A 14,932-nucleotide genomic window follows, 5' to 3' on the forward strand; every position below is an offset into this window, starting at 1 on the left:
TATAGTGTGTCTTGGACTGCCACAAACTTGTCATCACGACTACAGCTGTCCTGTCTGGTGCTGGCAGACGGCTGCTGCCGCTGCACTGCGGGATATAAAGAGACTTGCCTGCAACACACAGATGCTCAGCTGAGCCAGCAGAGCTTTCAGAGCTGCAATTTTTACTGTGCACCCTCCTCCTGACTGCCTCCCTGCAAGCACTACTGCAATGCAAACAGCCGTTTGGTGTATCTGCAAACTGTGCAGAAGACAGCGTCATGGGAGGAGAAGACTTGATAACCCCCCAATTACCTACCACAACAGATCTGCATCAGGGAAAACAAGCTCTCTGCCCATTCTCTGTGTCTAGTGGCTTGTTCTGTACTATCCTAAGGTGTCTGCTTGAATGTGAATTGTAGCTCATTACTGCAAGAGAAAGACAGTTTTCAGCTAAGAATTTAAATGAGCAAGTACAAGAGGAGCACTGGTGCATCTGGGCTCTGAAAGCCACGAACCTAGTTGCAAACACAAGAGAAAATACAGCTAGAATAGCAATAAAGGACGTGAAGCACAAAGCTTGGCACAAGGGTCACTTCGCAGGAGGAATCAGTCAGGGCTTAGACACCACAGGTATGAGATGGAACAAGGCAAATGTGGAGAGTCAAGTTATTTACAGTCTTCAGTTTCACAAAGAAAGATGCAAGACAAACAACAGAAGCAGTTTTGCTTTTGTCAGAAGAAACAAATGGAGACCAGAGGAAGTTGGGAAGAGAAGACAGTAACTGGAATGGGAACATTCATGGTCCATCAGCAAACCCAGATCAGACACAGATGCCTCCAGGAGCTGGTAAGAGAAATGGAAAATGTTTTCCCAGTCACCTCCAAAGTTTCTGCTTATGGACTGCAAGGAAATAAACCTCTCAAAGAAAAGGGATGGCATAAACCCTCAATTTTCATATTATAAAGTACCTGTACTGCAAGGATATGCAGCCACACATCACTGCACACATAAAGAACAGTTACTCACACTGCAACCTTCCCCAAAACACCACATTTAGCAACCATTCTTGCAGAGCACAAAAGGATCTGTAATTACCAGCTAGCAAAGCTTTTCTTAGCTTTAAGCTACATCTGACAGAACAAAGTCTTGCCAGGCTGTTTCCAGCAGAGAGAAAGGGACCCAGCTGACTGCATTACCCCCCCCTGCAGCCACAGCACAGGGCAAGGTCCCAGGAGGTTGCTCTCGACAGATGACCGCTGAGGGCTGAGCGACCTGGGAACTGATTGCTGGTGCTGTACCTGTGTTTTCTCAGAGGAGAGCCTCATCGCTTCCATGAGCTTCTCCATCTGGTGGCCCTGCTCCAGCGCATTGCGCAGCACATCCTCCGTGCTGACGAGCCGGTGCTGCAGCCGGATCACTTCCGACTCCGACGAGGGGTCGATCAGGGAGTATCGCCGCTGATCCGTTACTGATTTTTCCTTGTCCTTATACAGCAAAGGGAAAATAGGAGCATGTTAGATTAAAGCCAGCAACTACAGAAACTAAGCCAAGTAGAAATCCACAGTAACTCATATAACTACATTTTCATATCAACAGCAGGTGGGGTCAGAGCACAACTCTGAAGGCAATCATATCAAGTGCAATCAACAGCAGCTCCAATTTGTTCCCAGCAGAGTTCAAATAAATTATTCACATTTCAACCACTGGAGGACACTGAAGCACACAGGATTTAAAGGACATTGCTCATTCCTAGATCAGAGAATGTGTAAAACAATGTGGGGTAGCTGACCGATCTTCAGTTTCTCCTACATATTTTAGCCCTATTTAGACATGGATCTAAATCCTGTGGGAACAGAGAAACACTAGAGAAGGACACAGGGACATTTTTGCTGCTTAATGAGGTGCCACTAAGCCAGGCCACAGCTCACAGGGGCTGTCAAGGAAGTTCCCATTAGATGCTCAGTAGCACAAAAGAAAGCATGAAGACTTGGAGCAAGGGTGAAAGGCTAGAACCCCACCACGAACAGCACAGAGCCCTCCAGCCCCCAGGCCAAGGCCAGGAGGGGTTTTGGTGCCCTCACCAGCACAACCAGTTTCTCTCGAAGCCCCTTGATGTCATCTTTGAGCTTCTGCTCCTTCAGCCGCCACTCAGCTTTGTGCACTTCCCGGCTTAGGTCCCTCTCTGGCCCAGGCGAGTGCCGGTTCGCCTCCAGTAACAACGCTCTCAGCTCGTTCAGGCTCCTGGAAGCAGCAGCATGAAAAGGTGAAAACATTTCCAGAGCCCACACATCACTGGAGTCCTGCAGCGCTCCCTCCCACCTTTGCTACAGATCCAAGGAAAGGCCAGCGAGCAAAGCTCACCCAACTCCCAGCACTTCAGGGGCTTCAGATCTCCTGTCCTCCCCACTGCGCCAGCTTTAAAGAGACTGGGACCTGCACCCTATTTCAGAGCGGGGCAGTGCCCAGTTTAGCTGGCTTGTAGATGACTTAAGTCAGCATCTCGCAGCTCCTGGCAAGCAGTGAAAGGGCAGTCCCTTTGATAATTCACAGCCCCTAATTTTAACCAAATTCCCACATGAGCATCTCTAAAGAACAGGAAAGCTGGGGCTGGACTTCAACAACTCAACCTCTACGTTTCTTTTGGTGGTAAATTACAGCACCCTGAACAAACATGAAGACACACAGAGCACCCTGTCTCCAGTTCCGTCCTTCAGACCTGCAGACTGACCTTTCCTTCTTGAGCAACTCCTGGCTAATCAAGACCAGTTGCCCTGAAGCATCATGTGTTTTCTTGGTTAAGGATTCCAGTTCACCTTCCAGCCGCTTCTTTTCTTTTAACGCTGAATCAGCCTTCTTTTCTACCGTTTTGCATTTATTTTCCAAAGCTATGAGAAGCAGAGGACACATAGAGAAGAAAGGTCACTTAGTCCTTTACTTATAGTCCTGATTTTTGCCTTTTCCCAGTTCCTACTCCTAACAGCACAGACCTCGTTAGCTCTGGATCTGGCCCCATTTAAGGGGAGATCTCAGAAACAACACACCCAGCTCCATTTACTTCTGCCTCTTCCAGCTTTTGACATTCAGTGAGCCCAAACCCTCCCTCACAGGATACAAGTATCTTCTGCAGTCTTTGTGCTCAACTCCTGAAAAGAGACTGAAACTCCTGAACAAATTTTTACCAACGATATTCATTAAAAGACAGTGTCATGTTTTATACCAGCCCATTTTGGCACCTGGGCTCTTGTTTAACACCAGCAGAGAGGACGAGCAGGGAAATACCTAGTTCCCACCAGCACTGGATTAGGGAAACTTACCACTTACTTGGGCCCTTAGAGTTTCAGTCTGGGACACCAGTGATGACACCTCTTTGTCTCTTTTACTCAGCTTGTCTTGAAGGTCTGTGGGAGAGTGAAAAGACAAAAGATTAGAAGCTTGGGAAATGCTCTGTGCAGATCAGGAAGGTATTGAGTGCACAGCACAGGTCACGGTGTGACAGGGACGTGGTGGTGGTACCCTCCATGGGCAGAGAAGCAGCAGGAGACAGATAATGGGTATTTCTCACTGCATCTCACCACCATCCAGGCATCAGGAGGCAGGATACACAGCTGGGAAGCCACATCAGACAGGTTTAAGAAAGCAACCACAAGGAGTGGGGGGAAAAAGGGAATAAAGACGTTAATAAAAACCACAGAAAGGAACTTCCAGCACATTTTTTATGTTGTTACCTCCTACACTGGAAGGCAGAGTCAGTTTTAAAAGACATGTTTTCTGGAACTGATGCATTTCTGCACTCAGAGCTGTAGATCTGAAGTACAGTGCTTTTGTGGCTCAAGTCTTAACTGGTGGGTTTTAGTACATTTCTATATGGCTTCTTCAGTGTGGAAACAACACACACAGACCGAGTGGCCATTTTAAGAGCAGTGGCTGCTGGACCTGGTTTTGCTCTGCCCTTACTAGGCAGGAATTACCTGTCAATCAGCATACAACCTGGTGTAACATATGTGTAATCCTGTACCTGCAAAGACAGCGATGAGGCCAATTGACAGTGCCTAGCTAGCATTGAGGGCAGATGGAAATAGGACAAAACACCTCTCTGAATCCTCAAACAGCTGGAGGCACACTCAAACTAAACCAAGTTTCTGTTGAGTGGAGTTTAAGCCAGTAAAAGTCCTCAGTAACCTCTGTTTAGGCTGCTACGTCTCAGCAGGACTTTAACAAGGGCTTTGCAGAGAACAGACTCCTCAGAGGTGAATAACTGAGAAAAAACTATGCCACCATAAGCCAAATGCCATTCAGAAAGGGAGGTGGCACGTTACTTAGAGATCCCCTTTGTGATCTACACTGATAATGTTTTCTGCTGAAAAAAAAAAACCTGAAGGAAGAATGAGGAAGTATGAGTTTCCTGGGAATAAGCAAGGGAAGATGTGATCTGGAAGCACCTTCAGTATCTTGGAACTGCCCTGAATCCTTCAGACACCCAAAAGCGTATGCCACACACCGTGATGTGAGAGAGACCACCTAGGCCATCCAGCTCTAATCTTGCCAGGTCTGCTGTTTCTCAGACTAGGGATTACATTTTACCCTCTTTATGAGGGAGACTGAGTACAATTCAGTTTCAAAGATACTTTAAACAAGTTTTCCAAGTGCATAAATTCTATGTTTTGTTAAAAGGATGGATTTGATTTATAGTAATCTTAATAATAAGAAAGTAACCCCCATTGTTTTAAGCCAGTTACATTAATATCTACTGTTAGTAGTCCTCTCCTATGAACAAATTACATTTAATGTCTGGATTTTACCTGCTGTAAAAATTAGTGATGGGATGGAAGTGCGCCCATTTCCCCAGATCTGTCTCCAACATGCACCATCTGCATGGTGAGCGTGTCACAAGTAAAAACATCCACCCCTGCATACACTCAGTCAGATTAGAAGTAAAAAAAAAGCCATATAATAAATGCCATCCAGCAAAATCTGAGAGATGAAACGGCTTCCTAAGCCCTTCCACACAGCCCTCCCTGCAAGAGCAGAAAGTTAGAGGAAGGGAAGGCAGATGAGTCACTAGACCAGGGTGTTCCAGGAAAAAACGATAAAATTTTATACCTTCCATAGTCTGCTTCATCTTTATCTTTTCTTCTGAAATATCGTTAGTTTCAATCATCTGAAATAAATGTAAAATATGCTATGTAAAACAACCCTTTACCCAAAGATTCAAAGCAAAGTTAACAACTATAAAGCCCCATTCAAAGCAGAAGTGTATCCAGTGCCCAAGTTATGATGTTTTACATCCTTCCCGAGAGGGAAACAAAGGCTTTTGAGGGCCACTTCTACAGCTGGGTACTACTGAAGGCTAACTAGTACCATCTGAGAGTGCCCACACACAACAGGCACCTGTGCACAACAGCGAGATTCACCCAGGAGGGAAGAGAGATCAGGCTTTCCCCACAAGCTCTGGTTCCAGCTTTCACACACTCAGGGTTTGGGCAGAGCGATGGAAGAGCTGCTCTCCTTTGGACCAGTTTTTTGTGGTTAATCATGGCAAATACTCACTTGCAAATGCTCTTTAGCATTCAGCTTGAGACCTATCAGACAACATGTTCCTCAACTTCTGAAGAATCTAACTGCTCAAAGTTATAAAAACAGTAATAAACATTAATAAAATATTACTAGAGAATGAATACATTAATAAAAATAATAAAAAGCAAATGCTGGTCCATAGAGAGGATTCTACCTTTTCCCCATCCTCTTTTGTCTATACTGCAATGAAAAACCAGAGCTCGTAGCCAGACTTTCCATTGCAGAGGCCAAAATTCAGCCCTTCAAGCCTCTTCACATCCAGCAGCCTTCAGTGGGACCTCAGCACATGCCCCAGATCAAGCAGTTGCTGTGGCCACCACGGCTGAAAGCCCCCATGTCAGTCCCCAAGAGCTTGAGTGGGCTGCAGGATACGTCTCACAGAAGCAGGAGCACACCCAGAGGGAAAATACACTGCCTGATGTACTTTTGGTATGAAAAGACTATTTTTAACTGCTCTTTGGAAGCTCAGTTGTGGTTCTCACTTGAAGGTCTAGGAACAATGGTCACAAGACAGGTTTGTTTGTTTAAAATATTTGGATAGTTAATACTGCAGTCACGTTTAAAAATAGTTTGCTCTGTGATACTCAAAGACTTTCACCCATGCATTTTGTCTCACATCTTTCTGATTTTAATCCACAGATAGTTAAAATAATTATTTTGAGACTCCCTGGTTCTAATCCAGTATCAATATCCCCCAGAGCCCTCTAATTTATCTAAAGGGCTCTGGAACAAGCCTCCAGCTTCTTTTACATTCATTCCTGTTTGAATATTGGCTATAACATGTGACATGTTGTAATAACAACCCAATTCTTCCAGGGTCCTGGGTGTACAGACTGTCTGTAGTAGATGAAACATGTTGAGCAACCCTTGAAACACCATTAACGGTGTAGATTCCTCCTTGGGCTTTTGCCTCTCCTGTCCAGTTCAGTGTGCATTTTTGCAGGCATGAAGCTCTGGCTTGGCCAACAGCAATTCATGGGCTTGACTTTGCTGCCTAGAGGTGCGATCGATATCAGTGAGGCTGTTCACATTGGCAAATTAAACACAGACGTTGTATTCACTTCACTGAGCCAAGTTAGCCTGGAACAGTGACTACATCGCTAACGATGAGTATTCTTAAAACGTGCACATTTCACAGCTTATTTTCATTTTCTGCATCCCCCAGGGACAAGTTGTAAGTTTGGATTTTGCATGAGAAATGAGCAAAAACCCAACACAAACAGGGGTCCAGCCTAGAGCCATGAGTAGCAATCTCCCTCCCTCACTCTAGTGCAAAGCCAGCCCCATGTCCCTGTGCCATGCACAAAGGGAGGATGGCATCCCGTGGCAAATAGTAAAAAAAAGGAGGATGACTTAAAGACACGAAGGCCACAGAAAACTGACCTCTTCATATTACTACTGCTCTTATTCTAGACTTCACTGGGAGGCTCAGGACTCATGTTCAATCACGCATTTTATTTCCCCAGCCTGGTGCCATCCTGACCCTTGCTAGCAGCTCTTCCACTATAATCTTTAAAGTCAACATTTCCCTGTCTCCTGTATATGCTGCAAAGCCTCCCCAGCTGCCTCTGCCACATTGCTGTCACACACCTCCCACCCAGCCCCACCAGCTCAGCCCCCTAACTGAGGCTCTCAGAGCACACTCCATGTGCTGAGCAAGCTATGCACTCTGTCTCAGCACAGGCAATGACTCTTCTTCCACCCTGTCCTCCACCTACCCCTAAAGGGCCTTCTCAGTAATACACTAAGGCTGCTGCAGCTCCTTGGAGGAGAACAGCTGTATTGTAGAAATGATGCTTTTTCAGCTAAGGATGCTGCTTGCTCAGGATGAGAGCCCACCCCTAACAAACCACAATAGCTCTATTCTGCTGCCACAGCTCTCATGTGCCTTCAAGCCCAGATGTGGCCCACTTGCTTCTCTTGACTCTTATTTCTTCTAATTGTGCCACTGCACTGGCTTTCAAGTGTGGGAAGACACCTTCAGCATGGAGATGCAGTGCAGAAAAAGCACTATCAATGGAAGGTAAAAACATCCAGATACTTTGAGGCATAAAAGCCTCAGAAAACTGCACAAGGTAGCAGCTGAGGGCTACTCCTAGGAAGGGTTACTAACAGTGATGATAAACAAGCAAAACGACCCAGAAGTCATACATTTGCATGCTGAGAAGGATGCAGGGCTTCCATGGAGTGCAGCTGGTTCTCTAAGACAAGCACTTTTTCCTGCAATCTGTGGATCTCCTGTTTGCTCTGGGCTTCTGCTTTCTGTAACGTTTCATAGTCCAACATCTTCTTCTCAGCCAAAGAAATCTGCTCTTTCAAGAAAGCTATCGCTTGTGTCTGATCTTTATATTCACCATGAAGTTTCTCCAGTTCATGCACCCTCAGCTCAGCATCTCGACATTTGTCCTTCACATCTTGGAGCTCAAGAAGGTGCTGATTGCTTTTGGTTTCCAGTTGCATTTTCCAGTTGCTGTTGCTTTTTTCCACTTCATCCACAGCCTCCTGCAACTTCAGTTTGAGACTCTCTTTCTCCTTTATATGAACAGCCGTCTCAATGTCATGCTTTGCTTTCAGGTTCTCCAACTCAAGCTGGTGCTCCATCTTTATACTCTCCACCACTGCCTTCAGTTCCACGATCTCCTTGTGCTGGGTGTCGGGGCCTGTGTTCAACGTGGCTTTCAGGTCCTCCAGAGACTTCTGGTGGTCAGAAGCCAACGTGTCCAACTTGGACTTCCAGTTGTCCATGAGCCCCATGTTCTCATTAGTGGCTTGCTGAACTTTATGCTTCAGGTCAACGATTTCCTGTGAGTACTTCTCATTGACAGATTTCAGCTTCTCCATCTCCTGCTGGTACTTCTTTAAAGTCTTCTCATACTTCTCCTTTAGCTGGCTGCTTTCCTTCTGATGCTCCTTGTTGGCAGACAGCAGCTGATCTCGTAGTCGAAGAGCCTCTGACTGCAAGCCGAGGTTATGCTCAGGGGTCTCTGCTTGGTGAGAGCTCCTGAGGCACTGCCGAAGCTCATCCACCTCGCTGCGCCTGAGGCTCAGCTCCTCCTCCAGCTGCAGGATTCTGGACTTCTCTGCTACCGTGGTTAACTGCAACATGACAGAGAAGACAAAGTCAGTCCCCACCGCTCATCGCTGCAGCCTTCCTTTTAGTAAGTGTGCTCCAGTGGAAGTAAATCCAAAGTACATTAGTCAAAGTTCAAGTAAATAGGAAAAGAATACCCAGCACCTTCCAGTCTGAGTACAGTTTTGCACCAGGGTAACCATCTCCGATAACTCTAGCAGTTATGTCTTTGTGCCAATTGCAATTTGTTTTTTCTAATATGAACCTCTTGTTTTCCACAGAAAAACACACATCTTTAAAACAACCCTTGAAATTGGCTAGAGAGCAATAGTGGTTTACGAAAAATAATGTCCTGAAAGGGCATTATATTTCTAGACTAGGCATCTTGCCAGATGATGCACAGAGGAAATGTGACTGCACATGCAGGAATATCACAAGCATTGAAACCAGCGTTAAGCATATCATGTTTCCTTTATTGCTCAGCAATCCTCAGCCTACAGACCTCTCTTCTGCATCATAATTTGTTTACCCTGGTGTAAAAAGGAAAAGGGATTTTTACACATGAGTACATGTTAGAGTTTATTAGCAAAGTAAAAATAACATAGAAGGCTAGAGGATGCAGAACAATAAATCTGGCCATGGTTAACGTTGAGCATAAGGGCTATGGATCAATGTCTTACGATCTGAATGTAACCTAACAGGGCTGAACTACCTGCTACTCACAGGGAGTTCAGGGTGCTGCAGCTATGGATGGAGAAGAAGAGCTTTGACTAGATGAGATATTAGAAAAATGCAGAAGAAGCAAGAAAACCAAGCCAAAACACAAGTGATCAATTCCATTTCATTTCAATTGTCATTTTCCCCATTAACCATCAGCCCCGGAGGCTGGGTGGATTTTATTTCAGATGGGCACAGGGGCATTCAGACCATTTAGCCCTTTTTGAGAACCTCACGTTTGTGTTTTCTACAGTTCTAAAACCCACTGGTGAGAAGCAAGCTCACTGTAGCAAGTTTGCTGCTTCCCACACCACATCAGCATGAAAAAGCCCTTTCCACACCTGGCTGCTTTTAGGATCCAGTACGCTGTTCATCTGGGCAGCCTGTCCCGTTGCAGGCATGGCCATGGATCAGAACTGCTCCACCTGCACTCACCAGTATCTTCCATTTCAGACGTCAGCTCCCGCAACTGGAGGAGGGGCAAAGGGAATGCTGATTGCAATGTTATTTCCTATTACAGCCTGGGGGAGCCTCAAGGCAGAATGAATTGTGCACGGTGCAGATATTATTCGGGCATGTTAATTGAAAGATGAATTGTGAAGAGCTCATGTGTCAAATGGTGACATGGGGCAGAGAAGCAAACTCAATCTGAGAAACAAGTCCCCACACAAGAAGCAAAGCTAGAAATTATATCGTACTACTATTTCCAGGAGAGAGAGCAAATAAAATCCAAACAAAAAAAATTGGGGAAGCCTCATTCAAGCCAAAATCAATCAACCCCACAAAAACTAAAAGAAACCCAAAGCAAGGTGTCACGAGCATCAACGCAGGGGGTAAGCGCACTGTTCTGCAGGCAGGGCAAGTGGGGGTCGATTACCCTGGAGTCCTCTAATTCTCTGAGGAGTTTTTCAGCCTGTGCCTTCTCAAACAGCAGGCTCTGCTCGAGCTCCCGTATTCGGGCATGCTCCAACTGCGTCTGAGTCTGGTCATACATAGGGAAAAAAAGAACAGTGGAGATGGGAGAAGGGGAAGGGAGAGAGAGAGAGAAAGAGAGAGAAAGAGAGAGAAAGAGGGAAAGAGAAGGCTGCAACATCATCTTCAGTGTACAAGACAAGGAAAGGCAGTTCACAACAGGAGGAGAATAAAGATCCAAACAAGCAGGAAAAAATCCAACCGAACAGAAAATGGTCACTACGGGATTTTACATGGTACTCGTAGTGGCTATTCACAAGAAAATGGAATTTGGGAAAACATCCCCCTGCATTAGAAAGCTGCTTCAGTGCTTTCCTGCATCAAGACTATACTGAAGACACTTCTTAAAAAGCAAAGCTCCTGCTGCTGCAGACCACCAGTACAAGATCCTTGCACCATGTAAGAGAATGCAAAGACCTTGCAATGATTCTCCACATCCCTCCTCAAGAAGAATCACAAGGTATATTGAAAAGAGTCAGAAGTTCTCATCCGTTTTTGCTCCGAAGACAGCTTGAAACCTGCCCTAAGTGGGAAAAAAAGCAGGTCATACTGTATAGAGCATGTTGCTAAAACCAAAATACACTGCACTGAAAGCAAACCAGAGGAAATTTAGATACCAAACCATTATATAAATCAGTTTGATTTAAACCAGTAAACAGGTTTGAACAGGGCTGCTATGAATTTCAAAGTGATTTTTTCACACTAAAACTCTTGATAGCCTTGTACGCAAGAAAACAGGACTGGTTTGGTTTTGCTTTTTTCATTTTTCAGACAGATGATTAAACTAAGTGAAAGAAGTTTATGTAACCAGCTCAAATCCAGGAGCACTGACTTCAAGGCATTGCTTCAGTGCCCTTCACTTTTAAAGCAGAAGTACCATATAACCGCACCTGGTGGCAAACCTCAGGACTCCATAACAACCACTGTAATATCATGTAAAATTTCCCATAAATAAAAGAGAAGAGGCAGTATGGGAAAAATGCATGCAGACTCTGGCCTTCCCATTTTTTTTTCAGCTTACAAAACCAACATTTTTCCTTTGAATTAAACTGGACCTACCAAAAAGCAAACAAACCTGATCAGAACCATTTTTTACCCCCATTTTCTGCCCTTTGTTTTCCATATAATTATTTGCTTCCCCCTCTTTCTATTGGAACCAGTTTTAAGGATTTCCTGCCCTTTCCTACAATAAAGGAAGTTTTGGTTAGTTGCATACAAACAATGGAAACTGAAGTTTGTAAAAATCCATGTTTTCTCTTATGGCTTGAAAGGTATTATACATGTATTCACAGATGGTCAAGATCTCAACTGCCAGATATATTCAGTCTACTCCATATTTTATGTGGTCTATTTGACCCCTGAAGGAGGAAAAAAAGATGCGATCTCAAGAACCCAAACATTACCAAACCCCCCAAATAATATCACTTAAGTGCAAAAGTTGGCTGAATGCATCCTAGTAAGAAAAATAAAAAAAAAAAATTAATTTTGTACTGAGTGGCTTCTCCCGCTCTCTGCAAAGCTCAGACTCACATTTCAAGACAGAGCTCCAGGCTTGATTTTATTTACAGGGATAATTATCCCACTGATACCAATGAATGTTCCTCAATTTACACTAGCTCAAAATCCCCGAGTGAAGCTTCAGCAACACAAACTTTTGCCATTACCTTAACTGCTGGCAGCACGTCAGAGTTTGGCTACCTAAAGATGCTGACCTATTACAAAACTAATCTGTGAACCTCCCAAAGAAACTCTCTCAAGACTCCTGAGGTTGACATTCAAGTTCCCAGCCAAACTATTGTAGTCCATCTGATATTCTTGCTCAGTATCTAATAATCCTGCTATTTTCCAAGTCTGGAAAAACACATGAAAATAGAAGAGAAAAATAATCAGGGAAGAAATTTAGATCAACTGTTCTATAGTCCTTAAATTTTAGATTTGCATCAAATCCTGTATTATTTCTTATTTCATGCAAATTGATTTGCCTAGCCAATATGACTCAGAGCCTCAAATCCAAAATTTTTCTGCACTTTGAGGAAGTTCAGATCTGAATTTCAGTCTTACTTCTAGTTATTAGCCTTAAATTAATATTCACAAATTACAAACTGACTTCCAACGGGTGTTCAAGGCAAGATGCAGGTTCCAGGAGATAAGCATGAGATAATCCTTGAAGAGGTTAATACTTCCTACAAACCATGGTCTTCCACCATAAAAAGCCTTTCTTAAAAGGTTTTGTTTTCCTGCAGTTGCTTTTCACCTTCCAAAGTACTACAGCATCAACATTGCCAACCAGGATCAAAAATAGGCTGAATTCATAGCTACATTTCAAGACTAAATCCACAGCTCCTTCTTTATCAGAGGTGCAAAAACTCAATCCATATGTCTGGATTTCAGGCACATTTGATTTCTTTGGTCAAAGAGCTTCTAGGGATGCTGCCTGCCACACTCAGCACCCGAGAGTCCTGGATTTGTTCAAAACCTACATACTATTGTGAGAAATACCATGGGATTTAGCCTAACCTTCAGCAGAAGCACTACATCCAGGGAACACAGCAGAGAGAATTGTTTCTTACCATCATGTCTGTTACTGGCCGTTAAGTACACGATAAACATTCTCCTCTGAGAGATTTGTCTTTATCGTTCTACTCAGAAGAGGGCTGCTTGTGTAAGAGGACTACAAGACCAGAGGAGGGGAGACAACTGTCACTGGGTTTTGCTTTTGGTATTTGGGTGGTTACTGCAGCTCTGGCTAGGGATGCGAAGGGCTGTGCTAGCAGCCACTGGTTGACTTTGTTATGATTTTTACATGAAGAGTATCCCAAACAACCATTTCCCAGGAAACACACTGCAACATGAAAGAGCACTTATCCCCCTGATTTCCAGTAAGAGATTTTTTTCTTTAAGTGAATTACTTGCTTCTGGAAATCCTGTCTGTCTCCACAACAAAGCAGGAAGGTGAGAATTAACTCCAGTGGGTCAATCATTCAAGTCTGAGCACCCAAATTTGGCAGGACAGAACACAAAAGCTGACCACAGCCAAGCCCTCTGTCAGTGCCTGCGATGTCACTGGTGTTGGACTCATCGGGAACATCCCAGTTCTCTGGATCACAGGAAACCAAGCTGCTCCATGACTCTTTCCTAAGAAGTTATTTGTTCTTCGGTACAGAAGAACATGGAAGTGAGGATGGGACCCTGGTAGCACGCAAGAAGCTTGGCCACATTCCCATTGCAAAGCAGCTCCTTCCCAGCCCAAGTGAAAATCAGATCTATCCTCAGTTTGGGGCCTGCAGTCATAGGAGCATTTATGTCACAGCAGCTTATCATCTTGCTAAAGTGGAGTAGCTTTTTAAAAAAAAAAAATCTATCTAAATATACCTGCTAGCTAGCCCTGGTCCCATTGCCATTATTACACAGCCAGGCTTAAACACTTAAAGCTTACATAGGGACAATTTGCTGCTCTCAAAGGGAATGAGGGATGATCAGCCACCCTTCTCTAAAGCACTAAAGGGAAACCTATTATCTAAGCTCAGGAATCAATAGAAACCTGATTTTGCACCCACACACTATGCAGAAACTGCACTTGCTGTCCTTTAGCAAAGGTCCACTATCAGTGCATTGATGATTTATACCCTAACACATTACTCAGCTTCTGGATAAAGAGGAGAGGTTTATGCCATTGCCTAGTTTTCCCATTTTCCTGGGCTTTTACTGATATGACCAACAGTAAAGCACAGGAGCAAGTCCCTTGACATTTCTGGCTGTTATTAACCTAGCACTCAAGCTAAAGATAAGGGAAAGTCCCTTAATTTACACATCTAGAGCAGAGCCTTGCTTTCACAGAAATATTTTCTTTTCCTTTTTTTCCCCCACAGAAAAGCCTCCCACTCAAGGGCAAGCTCCCAACACCACTTCCAGTTTGCATAATGTTCACTGCAACAGCACTGAGCAACAGCCCTTCCAGCTGAAAGGGTATCCTAGTGTCAACCCCCACGCTGGCAGGCAGAGGACTCCACACAAGGCTACCACAGGTCAAACGATACACGGCATTTCAGCTGGAACAGAACAGCATCTGACAGGGAGATTGTGCATGCCCATTAGCTGCCAATAGCAGGACACTGCAGGGACAGTGACTGAGCAGTCAGTTCATTTCTACAGGGGAAAAACCTAAGTTGAAATGCATTCAGTGAGATTTTAACATGGCTTGGCAACTCATGGCAACATTTAAAGCCAGGCTGGCTACGCGTGATTAATTCTAGGCAGCCCCTAGCATTATTAGTCATTGGGCAACGTACCAAAGAATAATCTTCACAGTTTATACCCTTGTGTTCACAGCAGGTCCAAAGCCATCAGTAAAGATGAAGTATTGTTTAGAGTTGAGCAAAAGGTGGCAGAAATTACTCAAGTGAGGCCCCACATGCACTTCCAGGTTTTAACCCCACATTTTGGTAAGGGTGTTAGGAATTACCTCCAGATCCCCCTTCGTGATGGATTCTTCCTCCACACGGAACTGCAAGTCCTCCACTTTCCTGGGGAGGGGAAGAGACACAAATAGCAATGAAAAACACCCAGATCAGCATCCCAGTTCTAAGCAGCCACTGCACATGGCCCCTCCCTGCACAACT

The 14,932-nt window shown here is 44.5% G+C and overlaps 1 protein-coding gene across 5 annotated transcripts in view; it reads right to left on the reverse strand.

Moving 5' to 3' along the window:
* CLIP2 (CAP-Gly domain containing linker protein 2) overlaps window positions 1-14,932 on the reverse strand; it is a 79,992-nt gene that overhangs the window by 7,064 nt on the left and 57,996 nt on the right. For 4 of the 5 annotated variants that reach the window (XM_074890551.1, XM_074890553.1, XM_074890550.1 and 1 more), the window contains exons 8-15: window positions 14,776-14,836; window positions 10,219-10,323; window positions 7,706-8,650; window positions 5,081-5,138; window positions 3,295-3,378; window positions 2,709-2,865; window positions 2,062-2,221; window positions 1,279-1,464 (exon numbers count right to left, since the gene is read on the reverse strand). In XM_074890551.1, the coding sequence (XP_074746652.1) occupies window positions 1,279-1,464; window positions 2,062-2,221; window positions 2,709-2,865; window positions 3,295-3,378; window positions 5,081-5,138; window positions 7,706-8,650; window positions 10,219-10,323; window positions 14,776-14,836 (1,756 nt within the window). The remainder of the gene's footprint in view (window positions 1-1,278; window positions 1,465-2,061; window positions 2,222-2,708; window positions 2,866-3,294; window positions 3,379-5,080; window positions 5,139-7,705; window positions 8,651-10,218; window positions 10,324-14,775; window positions 14,837-14,932) is intronic. The other variant, XM_074890554.1, reaches the window with a different exon arrangement.

The sequence above is a fragment of the Strix uralensis genome, chromosome 20 (assembly GCF_047716275.1).
Source record: "Strix uralensis isolate ZFMK-TIS-50842 chromosome 20, bStrUra1, whole genome shotgun sequence".
NCBI lineage: Eukaryota > Metazoa > Chordata > Aves > Strigiformes > Strigidae > Strix > Strix uralensis.